Source organism: Engystomops pustulosus, chromosome 8 (assembly GCF_040894005.1).
Source record: "Engystomops pustulosus chromosome 8, aEngPut4.maternal, whole genome shotgun sequence".
In the NCBI taxonomy this organism is placed as follows: Eukaryota; Metazoa; Chordata; class Amphibia; order Anura; family Leptodactylidae; genus Engystomops; species Engystomops pustulosus.
The window spans coordinates 89,837,950-89,863,740 of NC_092418.1; the positions used below are offsets into that span (position 1 = coordinate 89,837,950).

The 25,791-nt window shown below is 39.3% G+C and overlaps 1 protein-coding gene across 2 annotated transcripts in view; it reads left to right on the top strand.

The window, feature by feature from the left end:
* OLA1 (Obg like ATPase 1) overlaps window positions 1-25,791 on the top strand; it is a 112,412-nt gene that overhangs the window by 38,267 nt on the left and 48,354 nt on the right. For both annotated transcript variants that reach the window (XM_072121688.1, XM_072121689.1), the window contains 2 exons: window positions 11,879-12,054; window positions 23,057-23,137. In XM_072121688.1, coding sequence (XP_071977789.1) covers window positions 11,879-12,054; window positions 23,057-23,137 — 257 coding nt within the window. The remainder of the gene's footprint in view (window positions 1-11,878; window positions 12,055-23,056; window positions 23,138-25,791) is intronic.

A 25,791-nucleotide genomic window follows, 5' to 3' on the forward strand; every position in this document is an offset into this window, starting at 1 on the left:
TTGTCCCCAACATGTGGAGCATCCTGTCTCTGACATCTTGGCTACTATTTTTAAAGGGACTCTGTCTACTCCTTGGTCACATGTAGGGGAAGGGTTTTGTTTCATAAACATATCTTGTTTGAGAAAAGCTTGATTTTTATTTATATGCAATTTGGCATTTCGGTCCCCAATGGGCGTTGCACCCTTACCCAGTTTCTCAGATGGAGTGGGGCACTATAAATCAAGGTACAGGTTCTGGATGGTAAAACTGACCATAACCATGGTACAACAAAATTGTCATTTGTATAATACAAAACTTGACTGCATGGAGGCTACAGATTTTCTTGCATGAATTTGTATTTTCATGTTATATATTTTTGTATGTGTATATTGCCTATTATTTGACATAAGCGACCCGCTCGGCCTCTGTCATCACTTCTATAGGCTCGGCTCGTTGTTAGTTTATATTATTAGAATTTTTCGCTGAACACTTGTGTCTTGTAAGCCGGGGTCTAGCGGCAGTAAGATGGCACTAGACAATCAGCACAGGGAAATTGTTGCACTTTGGTTCATATTGGTCCCTGAAGAGATTGCACAATTACACGAAATTGTTTGTGAGCAAGACAAGCAACTGCCCCATAGATCTGTCTGTATTACAAGAGCCATGAGGCTTCTTTATTCTTGACGCTAGTTATGCGGGTGAATTTCTGCCTATTTTATCAGCACGAGGAAAGAATTTCCTTGGAAGCGGAGTATGATTGTTGTGTTGGCACTGTCCATATTCTATCTAGTTAACAAAGTTAACGTGGATCATTTGAAATTGGAATCTTACAGGGGTTGTATCTTTGCTACAAATTTTTTCCAGAAGGCTAGTACTGTTGATAGGAACAGTGAATATTATTGTGCAGATTAACCTTTTCTCACACATTTCTGTGTAGAATCTAACAAAAGAATCCGTGTAGGGTTCACCCTTTAATGTTAGTTTCTTGCAATCCCCATAATGCTTTCTGTGTACCTCCTGATTGCACCAGTACAGTTTGACCAATTTTACCCAAAGGAGTAGATGTTTCTGAAGATCCTGCTTGAATCATTTTTACATAGTCCCCAAACAGAATTCAACTTTTGCAATGCAAAGATGGACCTCTCATTCCCCCCAAGTGCACAAAACCTGGATGGAACATTGGATTTAGATCTTAGTTGTCATGCTACAGTGCTATTGCTATACATCTGAGTGTTAGGCAAGTACAGGCGGCCCCCTACTTAAGACCATCCAACTTCCAGACAACCCCTAGTTACAGACGGACCTCTGGTAATTGGTTATTTACTGTACTTTAGCCCTAGACTACAATAAGCAGCTATAACAGTTATTAAAGACATCTGTAATGACTCTTTATTGTTAATCCTTGTTCTTATGACAACCCAACATTTTTAAAATCCAATTGTCACAGAGACCAAAAAAATTCTGTCTGGGGTTACAATAATAAAATATACAGTTCCGACTTATATACAAATTCAACTTAAGAACAAACCTACAGACCCTATCTTGTAAGTAACCCAGGACTGCCTGTATTGCCTGAGCAGCCAACCTTGGGCTACCTTCTTTATCGGGCTGCAATTCGTTTTGATTGACCCTGGGTCCGTTCTTTGCGGCCTTCTTGTTGTTAAAGTTTAAGATCAACTCGTGTGCCAACAACAGTAGAAAAGACCCCTATCAAGCTTCCATAGAAGAGCACACATATAAACCTCAATCGATAAATAAATCAAAATCTTTATTATAATTTCAATCGACAGTATATTACAGCAAATACATAAATACTAAAAAACCCCATTAAAAAAGGACATCTAAAAACAAACGCAAATACAGACAGTGTGGGAAAACTGGAGGGGTACACTATTACATGTATATACAACGCTGGTGTTGGCCTAACATTGTCCAGGCCAATGTGACATTATATATGACACATACTGCTAATGCGACATAACCCAATTCAAAAAATGAATATTGTATATTGTACTAACACATATTCAAACATATGTCACAACCACAAAAGTATTATCCAGTACCCACCAGACGCCATGACAACCCTACCAGGGTGACAAAGCAGGGTGCGAAACGTGCGTTGGGGTGTCGGACAGTGTGTACTGGTAGGGTTGTCATGGCGTCTGGTGCGGACCTGGCATAGAATTGCATTTTAATAAACCAAGTTTAGGCCTGAATGAGTACAGGTATAGCTGGAGTCCAGGTGTAGGAACGCCCCAAGCTGGCCCACCCTGCAGCTATACGTCCCTTTTCACACTCTTGGTGGCAGAACAGGGGAAATAATCACAATTCTTAATGTTACACCATCAATTCAAATTATTTCAGGGCGTGTACACCTAAAGTAGAAAAAGAAGGGTTAGCCAGCACTCACATTCTACTAGCCTAATCGTTTCAAGCATTACTTCACAATCTTAATCATGGCTACCATTCCTTTTTTTCACACTTTTACACCAAAAAACTGACATACAAGCCCTGATAATTATGCCCCATAAGGCAGAGATTTAAATGGGAAGGGGCATTTCCAGGTGGGAGGAATAGTTCCTGCTACAAAAATTTTATGGCGGAACATCTGCAAATTCAACATTAACTTCATTGAGTATAAAAATTTAAGCAAATATAATTTGCACATTTGGTGTGTAAACTGACCCTCGGTGCAGATGTTAAATCTATGTAATTTCTTGTTCGCTCCTACTAGGGTTTTATACTGTTTTTACCAGAATGTGTTCAATACTTCTAGCAATTCCGTTATTGGGGGCCATGTAACTTCCAGCCTTTTGTTTGGTACTTGATACAGATTTATCTTCAAGGAGAATTTCAAATCATTTGTAGTTTCTATATTCAGTATTCCACATCCAAGAGTAATTTGCTTTAATTTCACCCAATTTAACCTATACTTCACACCATCCTCCATTCAGCTTTAATCGCTGTGTTCTATGCATAAGAAAAGCAGATAAATCTCCACAATTAGCCCCGTAAATGATTGCAACGCACTACAGCTTAGAGGAGACAAAACTTGAAAGACTCGGGCACCTAACAAAGACGCCAAGGAAGTGGCTCTGATGCCGCGTACTCGAGGAAAGTCTGTATTGTAAAGTGCGCTAGAAGGAGCGCAGCTCTGACTGCTGAATGGAGACATTTGGGGGGAAAAACAAAAGGAAGGAAAACCTTTCTAATACGCAAGTTGTTGTTGTTTTTTTTTTTTTTTAATACGCAACAGTTGACACAGTGACCCGCTAAATAGAACGTAAGATACGACTACCTAAAGATTATTCTTCCCTTCTCTGCACAATTCTCAGAAACCCTTGCAGCCGAGGCCTATATGTTGGGGATTTTTGATGTCTGGAAAATATTTTTTTTACTCTAAAGACAATCAATCAGACATTGACCGTTTTCTGCTGCACCAGATTATTCATCCAGCATAAGACAAAATGATTAATCTGGTGCAGTGTAAGGCCTCATTCACACGGACGTGTAAAAATAGCCTTAAATACCGCTGTATATACATGTAACATACGGCCCCATTTGTTTTAATGCCCTATTTTCTCATGTATTTATGTTCCGTATGTAGCAAAGAAGTCCATGGGAATGTATAAAATATACGGTCTGCATACATGCTGCATACCGTTGTGCACCATATGTTGCTGTATATACGTGCAGTATTCCGAGCCAGTGGGAGGTGCATTCTGTCAGCCAATCAATAATCAGTCATCCATCATTTGTCAGCACACTGTATTTTATACGTACACGGTACAGATACGGTGGCACATGTTTCGTATATTGCATCTGCTATTAGCTGGTCTAGTTTTCTCCACCACAATACTCAATTTTCTATTGCCCAGGCTATTCTCTGGCATGGCCACTTCCCATTTTTCTGAGGACACACCCCTTTTTAAGTAAATGTGGCGCAAGGTATTTCCGGTTCAAATTATCCCAGTTTTCTTTTTGCGGTGCGGCCACCAGGGTCAGTAATGCACTATATATCTCTATGGAGGCCATGAGCTACCTGCTGGTTTTGAGGCAAGCTCAAGGTTGCCATGTGCATGGGCCTAAGGCTATAGACACACATGCATGTTGCCTGTTTTTTTTTTACCACCACTTAAGCATGGTGTACCTGTACCGCTAGTCTGGCTTTTTAATCCTTTGCATTGCTGCAGCTGAACCTGTAGGAACAATTAAAATGCTGCAATTTTAAATACAAAACACTTTTTATTTTATTTATTTTTTTTACTTATTTATTATTGTCTGCATAGGATTAATCTACAACTCATCCACTACTACTTCTACCTACAATATATGGGCACAGGGTTAGCTGCTGGCAATTCCACGTCGTTTTAGACCTGTGTATCCCTAGGCTTTACAAATAATCTTATACACCCACAATTTGGTTGGTTCTTCCCACAAACGGATACATTTTAGATAGATTTAAATAAACGAGTTGCAGCAGTTACCGATTTTACATTCTATATATAAATGACTACTATATGAAATCCTTATTTCTTTGTGCAGGGAATCTCCGAGTTGTGCTATCTTGTCAAGTGGCCATCGCGGCTCAAGACAAAGGCCATCTCCCATTTGTATCAGCTAGTTTTCCATGCAATATTATAAAACTTTCAGTCCAATCAGCACCTCCATTTAAATGGCACAAATTACAGCAGCAAAACAATAATTCGGCTGATTAGCCCTTTTCCATTTCTTGTAAGTGAACTGTTTATGCTGTCGAGTACCTCAGAAAAAAAGCCAAAGCCAAAACAGCCTTGATTAGTCAAGGAGTAATTGGATGACTTGATTTCAAGCAAGAGAATGAATTGGTTGATGATAGCCTGCAACTAAGTGTAGTGGTTCTGTTCAGATGAATACATAACATCCAGTCATAAGATCTTGACATGGTTAGAACATGGAAGCCTCTCGGGAAGCCACGGTGTTCTTTCAAGTCTTAACTTTTTAATGAGAAATAGATCAGAGAGATTTCTAGAAAATTTCTACATTCATCATAGGGTTTCCCTGCACAACAGGATAAATTGGTCTCCATTTGCTTCGGATGTATATTGGAGGATGGGAATCCTCTCACTAAACTCTTAATAATTAAAGGAAACCTACCATGAGGAATCTACCGTTAGAAGTAGATCTGATGATAGAGTCCTCCTCTCTGCCTCTGCCCTAATCGGTAATTTAATAATCCTGGAACCTAACTTGTTAAAAACTGTATTTTAGTAATTTGTAAATTAACTACACAGGCTACTGGGGCGTGCGCTAAGGCTACTCCACGCCCCAGAAGCCTCTGCTGTAATATTTTGTAATTTACAAATTACTAAAATAAAGTTTTTAACTAGTTAGGTTAGGTTCCAGGATTATTAAACTTCAGATTAGGGCAGAGGCAGCAGGAAGCATCTACCATCACATCTACTTCTAATGGTAAATCCTTCATGGTAGGTTTCCTAATTCTTGGACTTCATTTAGAGGTAACAGTATAGGATATATATATATATTTTTTAATGACTACACCATCTTTGGGATGTGTCCTATTTTTAGTACTTTCCCATATGTTACCCCTATTAAAAAAAAGAGACCCCCGCAATATTTAATGCCTTATTACCTATGAAATCTGATCTGCAGGCAGCATGTTATAGAGCTTGGACTAGTTGAGCAGTTGTCATTAATCGATTTATCTTATTACTTATTAGGCTTTATTTGTTTGGGAATAATTATGGCGGTCCAATCCGTGATTGGCTAATCTCTCTGTGTACAGATAAATCAGTCTGCTATTTTTGGTATTTGCAAAAATTACCACAGGGGTCAATTCTTGATAGCTTGAAATATTTAAAAAAAAAATGGTCAACTTGAAATATTTAAAAAAAAATGGTCACCATGAAATAATGTATAAAATGGTCAAAACCTGCCAAAATGCATAAGCATGTGTAAATGAACTTTCATGGATAATTTGCATGCAGAAATTTACCTGTTACATGTGTGTGTAAAATGTCATAGAAAAACATATTTTCGACTGTAGAACTTGCCTTAGTTCTTGCAGAGAAGACCTCATTTGTTGGCATTTGGTCTTCTAGGCAAGGACCAGTATAGACCTTTTAGAGAAAACTTACCTTCTTATTCCATTGCTTAGTAGGATCTGGAATGTTTACAATTTGCCCAAAAAGTGGTCAATGCCTTTTAATTTTTTTATATTGCTTTGTTCTGAATCAGTTGGCTCATTTATGCTAACACTTTCCTAAACTGATCCCAACCATCCAACCACCATTGCACCGAAAGTCAATCCATTTATACAGTCTCTTTTTAACTTATTTAATGGTCTTTCAGAATAACTTAAGTGAGAATACCAGTTTTTCTTGGCTGGACCGCCAAAGAAATAACATTACTGTTGTTGCTTTCTGACTAGATCAGATCATAGAGGCAGGGCATAAGGATTTAGCCCTATCCAAAGCCCTTGTCATAAGTAGCAGTAAGGGACAGTTCACATCTCCGCTATTTCATTTTTTGTTTTTTTGCATCATTTTTGGATAGTTAAAATGTGCACCTGTTCTCCATTTTCTGCTGGTTTTGGCTCAGAAAAATCGGTGTGAACTATGCCTTATGCTTTTTGCAAACGTTTTTGCAGCTATCATTCCTTTTTATGCTCTTTAGTGGGTCCATACATACGGTTGTGGTTTCCACGGCCCTGTGTGTGCTGATTAAAAATTGAGAGCATGTCCTTTTCCTGATAGAATTTGCAGATCTTTTCCTGTCATTGTTGTTTGAGCATAACTCGTAGACTGGTAACACATGTGCCACAAACACAGGAGCCTGGGGTCCTTGTTGGTGGCATGTGAAATGCCCATGATCAAGAGCCCTGAGGCTGCATTCATCAAGTTTGCGAGGTAAAACTGGTCTAGTTGTCCATGGAGCTCCATCAGAGCTCAGCTTTCATTTTATAAACCGCTATGGGGAAAAAAAACTTGCCTATTTGCTTTGCTCTTAACATTTGTGTTTAAAAAATACGCATGGCATTTCCTATTGACCCCCATTTTGGCCTATATACTTCACCTGAGCATCTCCTGTTTGTGGGGATGGGAGGACCAGGGGTGCATCTCCCTTGTTGCACCAGCTCCTTCTTTTATGGACAAGACTACACTCCCATTACTTTGCTATTGGTTTCAACAATTATACCCCCTATGGAACAACTCGGCACTACGTGAACTTATCTTAATACCTAATGGAGCTATCTGGAGGGTCATGGGGATGACTTTGGGGACATCTGTACGGAGCGAATCCACTTCTCGTTTCAGCAGCTGAAAGACTCCCACTGCTTCCCAAACTCCTTCTACCTATTATACCTCCAACTTTACTACACCATAAACATGCAATTGCTGGGTGACCAGTTGGTAGAGAACTCCTTTCTCATTCCCCCAACCTTCTAGAAACTCTGTACAGAGCCTCATTTCACCTTTGTATAGTGAGTTACTGTCCACCCATACAAGGGCGCACTGGTATAGTGAACTTGTTCCCTTGACAGGGGAGACCAGTTTGGACAAAGAAGGCCAAATCCAACTCCTCGTCTAACTTAGGAGACAGAATTTTCTAGGTTTGCATACTTCACCAAACATACCTAACTACTGGCAGAGTTAGTACATTTTGACCTTGGTTCCCGGACCTCTGTCCTAAGTCCTCTGGCCTAGTTATGGCGCACCTTTGTGAGCAAAAAGCCTTTGTTTGCTATTCTGAAATCCAAGAGACATTCTAGGAAGCAAAGACATTATGAGAATGTTCAAATCGTATTGGTACCAATACCGGGAACACACAAACTCCTGATTTTATCCATGCTGGTATGGAGAAGCAGAAATAATTTTTTTGTAGCTAGAGATTTCTAGTTTAGGACTAAGCGCCTGATCAGTGCCGCTCTATACACTCCGCCTGTAGACCTGGAGGAGGTAATACGTGTTATCTGCTTTTATTGCAATAATTATCTCTCCTTTGCTGCTTATTTGCATAAAGTCTAGTTAGCGTGTTGCCCCATCATGTCATGAAAAGTGCATGAAGTCAGCACACATACTTCAGTAATATCTGCCTGCTGTACCCTCTCCTTTCCAGTTGGCAATTTGAAATTACGGCTTGTGCTGCACTTTAAATGCGTGTTAATAGCGTGTGCTCCTAACAAGGGCCAGCACCATTTTGTTCACATTGTGAGTGCTTGTCACTCATGGATGACAAATGTACCTTCCCCAGCTTCTCTGATGGCCCCCTCAAAACCATACCCTCAAATCAGGCCGATGAAATTAGCCGCTGTGTAAATTGTGTGTCTGAGTGGTTCATTATCTAATCACGGTCAAAACCACAGTGATAAAGTAGATTGAAGCTGGGGGAGAGGTCTGCCAGATGATTTCAGGCCAATCCCAGTTTCCCATGGAAACTCAGACCCTGCCGAAATGATCATATCATTTCTTGTAAGTTTGGTGCATAGTAAAGAGGCCGCGCGGGGAGAGAGTCACTCGGAGCTGTATTTATTTAGTACTTGTCAATCTACTGATTAATGACAGGAAACTATACATCTGGGAATCAGCAGTTTGTTTTCCCTTCAGTTTTTTTTTCCCCCCTCTTTCCTCTGATCGAAATCATGTTATTGACGCTTGACACCTTTCCTGCAGCTGCTCTCCGCACACTCATTCATCCTTTCCAGCTGTAGATACAAAATGTTAAAACAATGGCCGATGGAATGGATCTTCCGCTCTTCTACAGTGGCTCGGAAAGCCGGTCAGGTGCCATTTCGGAAGCCAAATTTCCAATGCACTCGTAGGCCGTCCGCATCGGAAAACAAAGTTTCAATTTTTTCAGTGTTATGTGATAGACGAATATTTTTCTAATTTGCTATCGGATACACCAGAAATACTGACTCTATGGTGTAGATGTGAAGCTTGGATCCAATGGCAGGAATCGAAAACAAAGGGGGAGATTTATCAAAAGTGTCCTGAGGTAAAACTGTTCTAGTTGCTCATGGAAACCAATCAGATCTCAGCTTTCATTTTATAAACAGCTGTTGGAAAATGAAAACTAAGCTCTGATTGGTTGCCATGGGACAACTAGAACAGTTATGCTTTCAGACACATCTTATAAATCTCCCCCCAATGTGTATTTTGGCCTCCCTAAGTACACCTACACATTTGTTCAGGCAACCTCACTTGGGTTGTCTGTCGGAATTACAACTGCTGAACTGATCTCCGTTCAAGAGTTAAAGGGGTTATTAAGGAGTGTAAACATATTTATGGCTTGTAGGTTGGGGGGGGGGGCTATAAAACAATAAATACCATATACTTGCCTCTTCTGGTGCTACTTGTTCGTAGAGGCTGTTGCTTCCTTCCCGACTAGTGCCATGTGCCTAGTCTGGAAGGAAGAGAGGCTGGCATTGACGGAAGGCGCCACAGGATACCGGGAGCACCAGATAAGGAGAGAATATGGTGTGTATTGCTTTTTTTACTATTGAGGACACTCAACCTCTCACAAGTTGTAATGGACCAGTATCTTAATATCTTAAATAGTTCTGCGCGAAAGCTGTAAATGGTGGGTTTTTTTTTAAGAAAGTAAACAGTTGCCTTCAAGTAAATCTTGACTTACAACTCATGCGCACTTAAATGGGTTGGTCAGTTTACCTCACTTTTTTTGTAATGTGTGTTAGTGTAGTTATTGTGTAGGCCCCTTTTTTTGTTTTTGCATTTCCATTTTTCACTCCCCACCTTCTAAAATCTATAACTTTGGCCTGTGCAGTCTCCATGCATCATAGAGGCAAAGTAAGTTTAAAAATTCAATGAAACCCTAAGTTATGGCTTTTTGGTACGTTAAACCACCGGTCCAAAGTGCCCCAGATAGTTATGACAAGTTACTTTTAAATTCTTTGTCTGATAATACAACATATTTGAGGAATTTTGCTGCAAGTTTGGGTCATTACATTACTCAGCCAAGGCTTTATACTTGTTATATAGGCACAGTCATATTAGGCTTTTATGCAACTGATATCACATTAATATTTTTATTTAAAGGAAATCCACCTCCAGGATCAAGAATTGTAAACCAAGCACGCTTACATGCTGGTGTGTGCCCCCTCTAGCAGGATCCAGTCTGATTTTAGTTTATTATGCCCTTGTTTTTACAATAAATAGGTTGTAAAAAAAAATATGAGCCTCAGTGGCTCTGATCTCCATAGTTATTAATTGAGCCTTATTATTGTAAAAACAGGGGCATTATAAGATAAAAGAAGAGGAGATCCTGCTAGAAGGGGCACACACCCACCAACATGTAAGTTTGCTTGGTTTACAATCCTTCATCCTAGTAGTAGGTGTTTCTAAATTTAAAACTTGCTCTTCTCATTGAGCACATTTGACTTCCAGTGACTTTCCTGGACAACTATGTTTAAGATACTGTGTCCAAGGCCAATTCTTGTTTGGTTAAAGTGTTTTTAATGACTCTTATGCGACAACTGGGCAGAGACCAGGTCTGGATTCAGACGCATTAATAAAGGATGTGTCACTGGGTGAACATTACGAGCGGTCACACCAAAGTGCTAGTCGCCTATTGGTAATTAAGTTTACAGTTAGCATGTAATCAAGAACTGAGCAAAATGTAATAATTACAATGACAATAAAGAGCTTTTTATATAGTGCATAAAAATTTTATGCACAGCAGTACACCGAATTCTGGCGGCACAGATTCCTTGCCCAACTGAGTTTACAATCTAATCTTTATCCCATGTCCAGGGAGAAAAGTGACTTGTTCAAGGTCAAGAGAATACAGCAGTGGCATTTATAGAATATAACTTATTATTGGCACTATCACAGAGTGTGCAGCTCTCTATTTACTCATCTTTCCTGCGTTGGAATGAAGTTTATGCTTTAAAGATAATCTACCATCAAAATCCATCATGATAAACCAGGGACACTTACTCATAGATCCAGGCACCGTGACTGTAGTAATCATCTTTATATTTGTTATCCATGGCCACCTTCCTCCTAAAATCAACTTTTATAATTATTCTAATGAGGCTGCATGGTTTTGGTGGGTGTTTCCAGAGCCCCTCAGTGATGTCTCTTCACTGGTTGTTACAATGAGCAGAGAAGGTCTCCCATCCCCTCCACTTCCTGCTGCTACATTACACAGGCTTACCAGCCCTCTCAGGTAGGATATGAAGTGTCTGTTCTATAATTCTTTCTTTTATGTGAAATTTTACCCGTTTACCTCCATCAAGTTCAGGTAAATATGTTTCTTATCATCCCATTTTCATATTAGATGAGCCAAGTTTAATGGTTGCAGGGGGAGGGTACTAGACGCATCTAGATTTGGTTTTATAGCACCTAGAAACATGTTGTGTCATATTAAAGATCCCATCAGGCTTATGGCTCTGTAATCTACAGAACTAGACACGGAAGGCTAAAACTGGGGAACTGGATCTTCATCTGCTGCTCACATTTCACACTATGTATTTAGTTGTCTGTATTTCCAATTCTGTAGCTCACCAAACCATTATCATGGTGATCTGACAGACCAGATTTTATACTTTAAAATGAAACACACTGCATGTTTCTAGGTGCTATAGAAGCAAAGATAAGTGCTTGTGAATTGACACTCCACCTGCAACCACTCAACTTGACTCATATCATGTGAAACTGATGTGAGAGGAGTCATATTTGCCTGACTTTGGAGGAGATTTTTTTTCTTTAATAGGTAAACTTGTTAGATTTCACATAATAGAGGGAAGTCCACAAAGGACAACCTAGTGATAGATTTTCTTCAAAACTTATTGATGTATAAGTTTGGTAATTTTATATTTGTTAAAAGAAGGAAAAAAAAAAAGTATTGAAATTGAATTTTTCTTATTTTTAATAGGGGCCTTTGATGACGATGACATCATTCACGTCGAAGGAAGCGTCAACCCAGTGCGTGATATCGAGATCATCCACGAGGAGCTCCGTCTGAAGGATGAAGAAGCCATCACAGCGGCCATCGATAAGCTTGAAAAAGTAGCCGTGAGGGGAGGAGACAAAAAACTAAAACCAGAATACGTAAGTAACACAAAACTGTATATATATAGAGAGAGATTAAATGTACATCTATATATATATTAGGAAAATAGCCCAGCAGATGCCTTCAGCCCTGCTCACATTTCTATTCCTCTGACAAGCTGAAATACACAAGAAGTTCATTATTCTTTGTGTTTTAACATGATCGCTGGTCAAAGGCCACTAGTACTTAAAGTCATTAGAGAGAAGATGCTTTCTCTGCCTCCAACCTCGGGTCACGGTGATGAGCTAATGAAAGAGCTTCCACAAGTCCCTCTCTCCATGTAATGTTCAGATCACTTTTTGAGGTTATCTTGTTGATGCCTCTGATTATTCAATGTCAACTAGGTGAATATTTATAGCAAGTGACATTTAATAGGCTGTAAAGTGTGTGTTTTTTTTCCTATATATCAAAAAAAAGATTTTTTTTTATTGTTGTTGCGACGAGGAATGTTCAGCTTTTTGACATCTGAAAAAAAGTGAAAAAAAATTTCTATATAAATGTCAGTTTCCTGGTTGGTTTAATTTTCCTTCTGAGGATATTTAAAAAGAAAAGATCAGAAAATGTCTCCCGTGTTTCTCTGGTAAGACAGCGTCTTATTTTATTTTTTTTGCTAAGAGAAATGGTTTCGGACTTATTTTTGGGGAATATCTTGTTTTATCCACTTGCATTGTTCAACAAAAAAATGGATCACAAAGCCAAAATCTTGGTCTGGTGTGAAAGATTAGATTCTTATCTTTAATATGACACAAAAAGCATTTTTGTAGGTGCTATAGAGCAGAACTCCTCCTCCTGCAATCACTAAACTTGACTCGTCTCCTGTGAAAATTAGATGAGAAGAGTCATAGTTGCCTGACTTTAGGGGAGTTTTTTTGTATAGGTAAGTGAGATTACAAATAAGAGGGAATTTTTCATACCCTTCCTGAGGGGACTAATAGTTTAATGGGGTAAAAAAGGTTTTCTTGACCTGGAGGGTGCTAAGGCAGTTCTCGTATGCTTGCTTGTTTTTGTAACCTTGAATCAAAATAGCCTTGTACAAGGGCTAACCCACTACATGTAAGTAATATGTGGACCTACCCTGTAGGGGTATTTCCTGGCCACCTGTAGAGACGGAGCTTGTTAGACCATGTTCACATGATGCATTTGAAGGTTATTTCAAATGCAATCGGCAGAACGCATCACTGAACGCATATGAGTTTTGCAAGTAGAAATATTTGTTATATATACAGTGAATTATCTTAGAGCAGACTGTCCAATTTTGCACATAAAATTGGTCCTCATAGAGGAGCAAATTCCATAGAGTATAATAGGGGTAAAAAAAATCGTCATTGATTCACAATGCATAACACAATGTTTCAACTTACAAAACCCATGCCCATTTGGTGATGTGTTTTCGCCAATGCACTTAATACAGCGCGTCAGCTTTGTTTACAACTTTTCACGACTGCATCGCGGCTCCTAACATCCCAAGTGCTGATAGCAAGTGTATAGACGTCATAACAGTGGCCCGCTTCAAATGGCTATATTTTCTGAATGGTGGCACCTAGAAACACAGTTCTGGTGTCCTATTAAAGAGTAGAATCTGTGTTTGGGTTTCTGGATGCCACAGAAAAGGAGCTATCCACTGTTAAAGTTGCAGTTTGTGTTCTGAGAGGGGGAGAAAGCCACTTCCAGATATAATCTTGGATATAATTGAATTGGTTTATGTGTAATTTGGGGGTCCACTTACTGAGTTTATATAGTAATTTGTTCTGACTCCTTGGGAGGGCAGGTTCCTTTGAGGAAAACAGCATATGCTTTTTATTTTTCTTAGGTGCACATATCAGGTAAGTGTCCTGCGCTCCTGCTGTGCCGCACTTCCTGTTTTCATAACAAACCCACAGGAAGCATAAGGGGAGCCTGCTAGGCCAATCGGTATTAGAGGCGGGGTCTTCTCTGACAGGAGGGGAGCGGTAAATAGTTTTATGTTTACCGTTTCCAACAGACCCCCTGTTTACTTTAATTGTAGTCAATTGGAAAACCTCTTTAAATTGTAATAGGCCGTATATGATGGGTCTTCTGCTTCTATAGCATTTTAGGACTTATGCCAGTATGACTTCAATCCTGGACTATGCTCTATAAATCCCTGTAGTGCACCTCTTTGCTGTGTAGTGTGAAATAATTTGGTATTGCTGCAAAGGGTCTCTTTCAAATATCTGTCCCCCTGAAAAGTAGCAGGTGACCTGAGGATTAGATTTATCTGTAAAGCAATACTGTTATTTGTTGACAGCTTCATGGCTACGCAAACATTGTGTAATAGGCATCTCCATAATTGGTGAAAATACATTTAAAAATGTACGCTAGCTGGAGAAATCCCTTCCTTATTCTGTTTTGGGAATATTTGAGGAGAAAATACATTTACATAACTTTTGGCATGTACAGCAAAGGTGTGGGGCACCCAATACCTCATACATACTTGGCATGGATGGACTAATTTCTTATAAATACAGGTTATTTAGGGGGAAAATATATAGATATAGTTTAACTATGTTTGTATGCAGATATAGGCATTCTAGTATCAGTTTTATTTTTAATCCCAGTGATTCGACTTAAAGGGAATGTGTCCAAAATTTTGACAGTGAGTATAGGGTAGGTGCCTACTGGCAGCTTCAGATGAACTTTTACTGCCATTTACTGACTTACAGACCGACCATAGTGCAAAGGACGGAACTTCTTCCCTGTCAGATAGCATCTCCAGACTGCAATCACAGACCATGGGCACAGTGTAGAGCAGTGGTGGCGAACCTTTGGCACTGGTGCCAGAGGTGGCACTCGGAGCCCTTTCTGTGGGCACCCAGAATGAAGTTCACCAGACAGGACTCAAAGAATCTACCTGCAGAATCTTCCTAGATTGATAGATGAATTTGCCCTTTTCCTTTCAATTGCGTTGGGTGTCCTTTGGAGGCTGAACGATTGAAAGTTGTCAATAAACAAGGAGAAATAAATTACTGCTTAAATTGCTGCGCTGGCACTTTGCAATAAAAATGTGGCTTTTGGTTAAAGTTCGGGCACTGAGGCTCTAAAAGGTTCGCCATCACTGGTGTAGAGGATGAGACTCCATATATAATATATGATGCAAGGAGTCCCTCTTACCCACAGTAATCATGATTATATATGCTCTTCTTCTTGTGGAAGCGGGGACTACATGCATCGTATGTTGCTATTATGCTCAAAGTCCCATTTTTAACACTGTCTTCAATACGTGAAACTGGACACTGCACTGTCCATGATTCCCGGAGCGACATTAGTTGTCTGAAACTGCCGTAAGAGGCACTTCCTTCATAAGCTTCATATTGTACCCCATTCTATGTTTTCTCATCGACCACTGTAGGATATATTCAAACAACCATTAGAGCAGTCACAGACCAGAGAAAAGGGACTATGTAGTGTGCAACGATGTCTTTGTTACTGTACGGTCAAAGCAATCCACCTTTTTTAGAGGTTTTCCTAGTTCAGTAAATTTTGGGACATCAGAGAACCTGTTAGTAATGTCACATTCACTTGGGATTATTCAGTCCATAAAACAAGGACTATACATTTTCTGCATTTCTTACTCAGAACTGGATTCCCCAAAACATAGTTGTCTATGATGCTAGGAGCCCCCCCTGCCTCCTCGTGGGACTCTGCTGAAAGCATGATCACTGTATGGGACAGTAGTATCGCATAGATAACTATGATGCCAGTAGTCCCAGTAAGCATTTATAAGTGATGAATTTACAGTAATAATAACGCTTTTTATCACCATTATGATACAATAACCAAGTTATTTAGGTAGAACATAAAAATAATTATTGGAACAGAACCTTAGAATTATAACTTTAATCGGAAATGTATTCTATGTATAGTGTATACAATCTATCAGCTAACCTCTACAAACATGAACTAAACACTAAAACATATAGAAGTATACAGAGAAGAATATACACTGGACAATCTGGTTTTCCCGGTCACCCTAGCGGTTCTAAGAGAGGTGTAGACGTTCCTCCCACCTCTGGAGCTTTACTACTAAGCATGTACATAATGTGCAGTCTCAACTAAATCATATAAACATGAGCTCAGAGATGAAGCAAACTAAAATGGCAAGCAGCATACATAGAAACTTTATGCACAGTTTATTGAAACTTTAGATATCATAATTTTTTTTCCTAATCCTGATTTATCTGGTCAAAGTGCTAGGATCAGTGCAAGCAGTACCAGTGCCCGTTTACTGTGATCTGTGAGGGAGGAGCTTCACCGCTGAGCATGAGTAAAAAGTGCATCCACATTCATCTTAACCTAAAGTCTACATTCAGGAATAGAACAGTCATTTATAGGATATTCCATAATTTCCCCCAAATTTCTATGAAAACAATACAGACAGTCCCTGGGTTACGTACCCGTTAGGTTCTGTAGATTTGTTCTTAAGTTGAATTTGTATGTAAATCGGAACTGTATATTTTATAATTGTAACTCCAGCCAAAATTTTTTTGGTCTCTGTGACAATTGGATTTGAAAAATTTTGGGCTGTCATAAGAACCAGGATTAACAATAAAGCTTCATTACAGACGCCTGTGATAACTGTTATAGCTGTTTATTGTAGCCTAGGGGTAAAGTACTGTAAATTACCAACATCCAGGGGTCGTCTGTTCTGAAGTCGGGGAAGTCAGTGCACTAATTATAACAATTTATTACACATTTAAAAAAAAACTTGATCCATTTTATTCCGACTTCACCAAAATGGTTTCAGACTCCGGCTCCACGTCAGTAATACTCAATAGTAAGTATACTAGTAATAGTAAGTAATCAGTAGTAGTAAGTATCCCATTCTTACCATTAGGAAAAATTTTGCTTTCCATGAAATAATTTCAGATTAATTATATGTCAAGCGTTTTTTTTTTTTTTCACTAGCTTGAAAAACTGTAGCAAATGCAGAATCCGGCTTATTTCCATGCGTGTGACTTTTAAAAAAAAATTTTTTTTTTTCCCCTGTATGTGAAGTCTTGGTGCATGTCTGTACATAAGCTGCTCCTGGCCACTCATCGCAGTAACCAGCTGGGCCATTTCACCTGCCGAAGCTATTAAAGAGGACTCTCTCCATAGATTAATCCCCTGCGACATTAGGGTTTTTTTTTTCCCCTTCCTAGCACTGACAACCAGAGTAGGCATTCAGAGTTTGCAGGTGGCCAGTATGACGCACATAATTGCCTACAATTTTAGGCAATGAATAAAAATGGTCTACATTACTTGTCAAAGGTTGTATATGCAGTGCCAAGGGAGATCTATGGGAAGCCTTTTAGGGTTTAAAGAACATTTAATAGCCAGGCTGCACAGTGCTTTTTTAATCATAATGCATTTGTAATATAGCACTTTGATCTTCTCCTCGTAGGAAACGGTGTTACATTAGCCACTTTTAAAACATTTTTGTGAGTGAAAATTTGCAACGGCGAGAGTAAAAAAAGTGATTATTCTTTTCGGTTTTGGAACGTGTTGGGTTTCATTATAAAAAAAAAAAAGTTTTAGCAATCCCCCTTACTTGTTAAAATCCGTGGGGAGCTCCTCTTCCTGGGGTGTAGCAAATTAGCTATGCTATTGGAACTTTTTTCCTTTTTTGTGTGTTTTTTTTTTTTTTTTTTTAACCTGTTCCTCCAGGGAAAAGGCAAATTCTTCACTAAATATATTAAATATTTATACTTTCATATATGCTATAAAAATAATTAAGGATAGATCTTTTGAAAAATTTTATTTAGCAAAAATGCAATAAAACGTAAAAAATTAACTTAGACAAGTTTTTTTTTTTTTTTTTTTTTTTTACCTCTTTCTTTATTAACATAGTAGGTGGAAACGAATCCTTAAACAAAAAGCTTACCTCTGCTCTTAAAATATACAATTTTTTTTCCCTTTTTAAATAAGGGGCCAGCTTGACCCCTCGGAGCAGACTCCTTGATTAACACCTGCTTGTACCGAGGACCTAACCACATGCAGCTTTGAGATATACAACGGCAAAACTGATCAGGGAAGGCACGAAGGGATCACTTTGTGTCACTTGCTGTTTGCAGTTTCCATTTCACAGACGATTAATCTTTTTGTGAAGAAAGGCCACTGAAACAAAGCGCATTGGGCTTTTCCTGCAGTTCCTACTCCTGAATGCACACCAGCCCGCCAGCTAGAAAGCCTTTAGGTTTCCTGCCGAGAGAGATGTTCCGAGCCTGAATGCAGCTGGTTAGGGGTCAGCAGAGCAAGCCTCTTGCCATTGTGTAATGGAGGCATTGGCACGGCTCCGGGTTTTACAGGCGGCGCGGCATTAGGTGGCAGGCAAACAATTTTTAAGGCCTGCTTATAAAAGGAGATGCTTGGCACAGTGGCTATCCTTTCGCAGTGCTCCCCTTGCCAACAATCATCTCTGTATCTGTTGCTTTGGCTTTTGATAGGTCTCCCTTCGTGGTCCGGATGCATGCCGCCTCTCCATTGCAGCACTTGAGGACCTGGTGATACATTGCCTGTTTGATTGTGCACTTTACCATTCAGCAGAACCTTCTTTGTAATAAGGCACATTATTTGACAACCTTTTAGTTATGGAATTCAGTTTATCCATACCCTTAGGGGCTAGTTCATACAGCGCTGTTGTTGCCCCTTTATTTCAACGGGAGGCTGAGTTGGCCAATTGACTGCATGTTTTTATTGGAGGAAGGGGTTTAGGCCACTCTAGGACTCTCTTTTTTGTTGTTTTTTCTATAATGAGAACAACTACACGCTTGATTCATGTTTCCTTAAACATCTGCTTTAAAGGGTTCGGCTGATCATTCTGATCGATGGTGATCCCAAAGGTAGGACCTCGAATATATGGAGAGGTAGTTCAAGCATGTACTTTGAAGGGATTGGCCACTTAACTTTGTTTGTTGTAGTGTGTGTGTGTGTGGGGGGGGGGGGGGGGGGTTGATATTAGGGAATTTACCAATATACACATCTATTAAATCTTCTGCTCCACTTTCTTGGTATGGGAAGTGAAGCCTCCTGTCATTTACCAGAGATTCCTGACCATTAAATGGCTCTGGGGTCTCCCGTATAATTAGTTATCTGCTCTGAGGTTTGTCTATTATCATATATATTATTATACATATTATTTATATATATATATATATATATACACACTATACAGGTGGTCCCTGACCTAAAGCGGACCTGACATCACATTTTTCACTTGGACACCAGGTAAAATTATAAAGTTGAATATATGGGAATCTGAGGGGAACACTTTTGTAGCTTAAAGAAGGGAGTCAGATAGTTAATAGGGCTCTATGGAAACCTTCCACTAGCTGTATTTGTGAATGTGGTGAAAGAATCCCTTTAAGGACACCCGACTTACACACGACCCCTAGTTACAGAAAAATCCAATTGTTAAAGGTACAAAATAAATGTCTATAGTTGTAGTACAGTATTTTTCGGATTATAAGGCGTGCCATCAATAAATGCCTGCTAGGTTCATATATAAGGTGCACTGGACTATAAGGCGCACCTTTGATTTCTGAGAAAATCTAAGGAGTTGTTTTGCACCTTATAGTCCGAAAAATATGGTATACAGTTCAGACTTGCATATAAATCCAACTTTAAAGGCATCCACCACCAGGATGAAGGACTGTATGCAAATGAGACTGAGGGGCTCCAGGCTGTATAGGTGTTAATGGAGCCTGGAGCCCCTCAGGCTCATTTGCATACAGTCTTTCATCTTGGTGGCAGGTTCTTTAGGTTTGTTTCTTAACCCCTAGGCGCACCACGACGTTATACTACGTCCCCGGGGCTAGATACTTAGCGCACCGGGACGTAGTATAACGTCCAGCTTCTGGGACCGGCTCACGAACGGAGCCGGTACCAGAAGCAGCGGCTGTCAGCTGTCTAGTACAGCTGACAGCCTGCGCTAACACCCGCGATCGGAGCCGGCTCCGATCGCGGGTGTTAACCCCTTACTGGCATGTGCCCCGGAGCTGCCCGGTCTCCATGGCAGCCAGATCCCTTCCGGGTCTGACTGCAAACTGTCTGAGCATGCGCAAGCTTGCTCAGACAGTTTACACTGCTCTACAATAAAATGGTATTGTAGAGCAGTGTATTGAACTTAAACCAGTGATCAGAGCATCACTGGTTTAAGTTCAAGTATGTATAAGTAAAAAAATGCAAAAACACTTAACACTACACATTATAATAAATAAAAAATAAATACATAAAATATAAGCCCCTAAAATGTCACTTTCCCATAAAAAACTTAATAAAGTATAAAAAACATAAAAACACAAAAAAACCCCGCATATTTGGTATTGCCGCGTCCGTAACAATCTGCATAATAAAACAGAATTGTTACTGGACCCGCACGGTAAACGCCGGAGGAAAAAAACGCAAAAAACGTTCCGAAAAAAGATAATTTTTAATTAATACCCTATAAAAAATGCTCTAAAAAGTGATTTAAAAAATTGTATGCACTCTAAAATAAGCCCACTAAAAAGAACAACTGTTCTCGCAAAAAATAAGCCCCTAACAAGATTTGTCAGCCAAAAAATAAAAAAGTTATGCATATAAAAAGATGGTGATGCTAAAATGAATAAGATTTTCTCCAAATTAGTTTTTATTCAGTACAATTGAATAAAATACACAAAACCCCCACATATTTGGTATCCCTGCGTCCGTAACAATCTGTATAATAAAACAGAATCGTTATTAGATCCGCAAAGTGAACCCCGTAAAAAAACAACCTAAAAAAACTCTCTCTGAAAAAGATGATTTTTTATTAATGTCCTTCAAAAATGCTCTAAAAAAAGTGATTTAAAAAAGTTACGCAATCTAAAATAAGACCACTAAAAAGAGCAATCATTCTCGCATAAAATAAGCCCTTAAACAGATTTGTGAGGTGAAAAATAAAAAAGTTATACATATGAAAGACAGTGATGCTAAAATTAACAACAATTTTGCCAAATTACTTTTTATGCAATAAAAATGGGAAAAAAATAAAAAATCTATATAGATGAGGTCTTTTTGTAATCGTGGCGACCCATAGAATAAAAATAATATACTATTTTTATGGTATGGTAAACAGCCAAAAAAAAACCCCATAAAAATCTTCCTGAAAAGTGATGATTTTCATTTCCTCCACCAACAAAGAGTTAATAAAATCTCACCAATTAGCCTATAGATTCCCCCAAATTACGTACCAGAAAAGTGCATCTCATGTGGCAAAAGAAATAAGCCCCTATAGGTCCACAATAAAAAAAAGAAAAAAATTATAGCCTGTACAATGTGACATAGCAAATCTGATGTGGATGGCGCCTCCTTCCCTTCTATGCCCGGCCGTGCGCCCATACAGCAGGTTACCACCACATATGGGGTATCCGTGTACTCGGGAGAGATTGGGTAACAAACTTTGTGGAGCCTTTATTCATTTAATCCATTGTAAATGTTTAATTTTCCACCCAAAATGGGTGTATTGTGAAAAAATATTACAATTTGGAGATTGCACCTCCATTTTGTTTTAACCCCTATAAAACACGTAAAGCGTTAACAAACTTCTTAAAAGTGGTTTTTCATACGTTGAGGTGTGTAGTTTCCACCATGGGGTAATTTACGAGTCTCACTATTATTTAGGCCTCTCAGTGACAATTAGAAGTTGAGCAGGTCCATCTAAATACAGGTTTTGGTGATTTTACAAAAAATGTGAAAAATGATACCTAAATTCTGAGCCTCAGAACATTCTAGTAAAATATGTGGAATCTTAAAAAACCATGCCAGCATAAAGCAGACACTTGGGAAATGTAAGTTATGAATTTATTTGGGAGCTATGACTATCTGCATCAAAATTAGAGAATTTAGAACGTTGAAAATAAAGAATTTTTCCAAATTTTTGCCAAATTTTGTTTTTTTTCATAACTAAACACAAAAGATTTCATCCAAATTTTTAAACTAATTTGAAGTACAATGTGTCACGAGAAAACAATCTCAAAATCCCCTGGATATCTCATAGCGTTCCAAAACTATAACCACTTATAGTGACACAGGTCAGATTTGAAGAATGGGGCCGCGTCCTTAAGGCCAAAAGAGGCTGCGTCCCGTAGGGGTTAAAGAACATCTATCTTGTATGTAACCAATCTATCATTATTTTCAACCTTATTAACCGTATATACTCGTTTTTCAGCACAATTTTTGTCTTGAAAATTCCCCACTGAGTAAAACTGAGTACAGGCGGTCCCCTACTTAAGAACACTCGACTTACATACGACCCCTAGTTACAAACGGACCTCTGGATATTGGTAATTTATTGTACTTTAGTCCTAGGCTACAATAATCAGCTGTAACAGTTATCACAGGTGTCTGTAATGAAGCTTTATTGTTAATATTGATTCTTATGACAACCCAACATTTTTAAAATCCAATTGTCACAGAGACCAAAAAAGTTCTGGCTGGGATTACAATGATAACATATACAGTTACAACTTACATACAAATTCAACTGAAGAACAAACCTACATACCCTATCTTGTTTGTAACCCGGGGACTGCCTGTATTTGCCATTCCGACTCCTCGGACAGCTCCTGGTCAATGACGGGTACATGCGAACAGCCCATCTGGCTCACAAACTATGATGTCCGCAGACTATTGTGTCTTATGTATTTCCATCTTTAATAGTTCAGAAATATTATACAGTATTCTGTGAATTCTGTCATTAGTGCTGCTTTATGTCACAACTTTATGCTTTTGGGATTTGTGGTCCTTTCAATTAAATCTGATTTGTAATTGTCGTCTGGACCGTTGCCATGAATCCGGAAAGTTTTCGTTCCATAAAAGACATAGTTAATTTCTGTTTCTGAGACTTCTGCTACATTTCTACATGTAGGGTAAATATTTTACCAAACAATATTTTTGAGACAAACGATGGCGCCTGCTGAGTTGCGTGCTTGTCATTCATTTTAATGATTTTGTCTTTTCTGTTTCTCTGTTAATTTTCCTTAGGATATAATGTGCAAAGTCAAATCCTGGGTAATAGATGAAAAGAATCATGTCCGCTATTACCATGACTGGAATGACAAGGAGGTACGTTGCTTGTGCCGTGTATTGTATCCATTTTAGCTACTGTTGTCAGCACAAAACTAATAAATGAATGGTAAAAGCAAACAGGTAAATGGCATAAAGTTTTCCACCTGGAGAATTTTTGCATTTTACTGAAACAGTTTTGCAAACTGTAATGACTGAGTGTAAGCTTAAAGGAAATCTACCATTTGTTTTTATGTATTATGAACCAAACATACTTTAAGTACCGTATTTTCCGGGCCATTAGGCGCACCGGAATATATAAGGCGCAACAGTCCGATGCGCCTTATATATGTAATAATTCCATATATAAGGCGCATCGGACTATAAGGCGCAGGGTCGGGGGCGTGGCGGAGGTCCGGGGGCGGAGCGGAGACCCGACGCGACGCCGAGAAGAGACGCGGGGGAGGTGGAGAATAGCATACTTACATAGGTCCCCGCTACCGGAGACAGCAGATCTCCAGCGGGAACTGCAGACCACGCGGCAGAAGTTGTTCGTGCCGCGTGGTCAGCAGTTCCCGCTGGAGATCTGCTGTCTCCGGTAGCGGGGACCTATGTAAGTAGGGTCCGCTGCCCTCATATAGGGTGCACCGGACTATAAGGCGCACTTTGGATTTCCAAGGAAATCCAAGGCTTTTAAGTGCGCCTTATAGTCCGGAAAATATGGTATGCTATAACTACACTGATGCAGAAACATATCTTGTTTAATCCCCGATCTGAGTGGTTTTGCTCAAAATACTATAAAATTCAGGACCTTGGGAAAGCTGGCTGGCTGCAGTACATAAACACATTACACGGAGCTTCCTGAACTGTCCAGACAGGACTAATCCACCTGAGATGGATCACTCATACACAGCACCTAGGGATTGATTACTTCTGCCTGTCAGGGATAACACAGTGATGACATATTCTAGACCTGTGCTGGACAGGACAAGGCTGGAGTGCATAATTGGGTATGAGGGGAAGTGTCGGGGAAGCCACTTGAGCGCTAGTGCCTCATTATCATAATTTCGTAATTGTTTTAATAGCAAAACCACTCAGTACAGAGAGTTAAGCAAGATATGTTTCTTTATCAGTGTATCTACAGCATTCTCAATGCACAAAAACAAATGGTAGATTTCCTTTAAAGGGGTTGTCTTGATGACCTATGCTTAGGATTTGTGATTAAAGGGCTTGGACCAATTGTTTGTTATTCCCTACTCGCAGGATAATAAACTGATTGGTTAGGGTCCAACTGCTGGGACTCCAAGAGATAACTAGAATGAGACTCGGTGATCCAAAGAAAAATTATTGCATTCTCCTGCTGCTCCATTCAATTCTAATGGAGTGTTAGAAATTGCAAAGCACAGCGCTCAAGTATCTCCGTCACTTACATATTCATTGAATGACAGATAGCGGAGCTCTGTGCTCTGCTATTTTCAAAACTACCTTACAGTGGAATGGAGCAGCAGGACACATGCTCCATCCGTTGGGACCAATATTTTCTGGATTGCACAGGGTCCCGTTCTCACGATGGTCTGACTGCTGGGACCCTCCACCGATCACCTTGTTATCATATATCCTGTAGAATAGAGAATAATTCCAACTTCATAGCCCAGTGATGTGACCTGTGTGCTGTTCTGTCCTGTTCAAGTGAATTTTTGTGAGCATTATAATGCTGAGCACAGCCGCTGTGTGCTACGGATCAGTTTCTTAATTCCTGTTTCCTTTTAACATGAATTTTCTGTGGGGTTAAGCAGTAGAACCATTTTGTGATATCAGTTTCCCTGATATTTGATAACCCAAATCCTAGCAGGGCTTTAATATAAAATGCCTCTTGGGACTTAAAAAGACTAATAGCGGGAGGATTCTGCTTAACATTGTTGATATAGTGCAGTGTTTTTCCCTTATTATGACATGTCACCACATCATACATATTCATTCCTACACATTACCATGAGGAACAGCATGTACAATTAGAATATAGATTCATCACATACTTGTGTCTCTGAGATGGTGTCAGCTATACCCTATACGAGGGTTACATAAATATTGTAGTGGATCAGTCATAGGGTCTCTAGTTATTAATGTAAAGTAATGCATTATAACAGGCAGAATCCATTCATTATGTCCACCCATATAGCTGAACAGCTTGTTTTTTCAATGTGCAATGTGTATTTATATTTCAGTTAAAATATTTTACAGAAATTTTTCTGATCCGTCATTACATCACTACTGACAATAGATGATGTCACAGCTTATCTCCTCCTCATCCCTGTACAATGTCCTCTTTATAGATAACACTGACCCATCATTACATCACTACTGACAATACATGATGTCACAGCTTATCTCCTCCCCCTCCCTGTACAATGACCTCTATATAGATAACACTGACCCATCATTACATCACTACTGACAATAGATGATGTCACAGCTTATCTCCTCCTCATCCCTGTACAATGACCTCTATATAGATAACACTGACCCATCATTACATCACTACTGACAATAGATGATGTCACCGCTTATCTCCTTCCCTTCCTGTACAATGACCTCTATATAGATAACACTGACCCATCATTACATCACTACTGACAATAGATGATGTCACAGCTTATCCCCTCCCCCTCCCTGTACAATGACCTCTATATAGATAACACTGACCCATCATTACA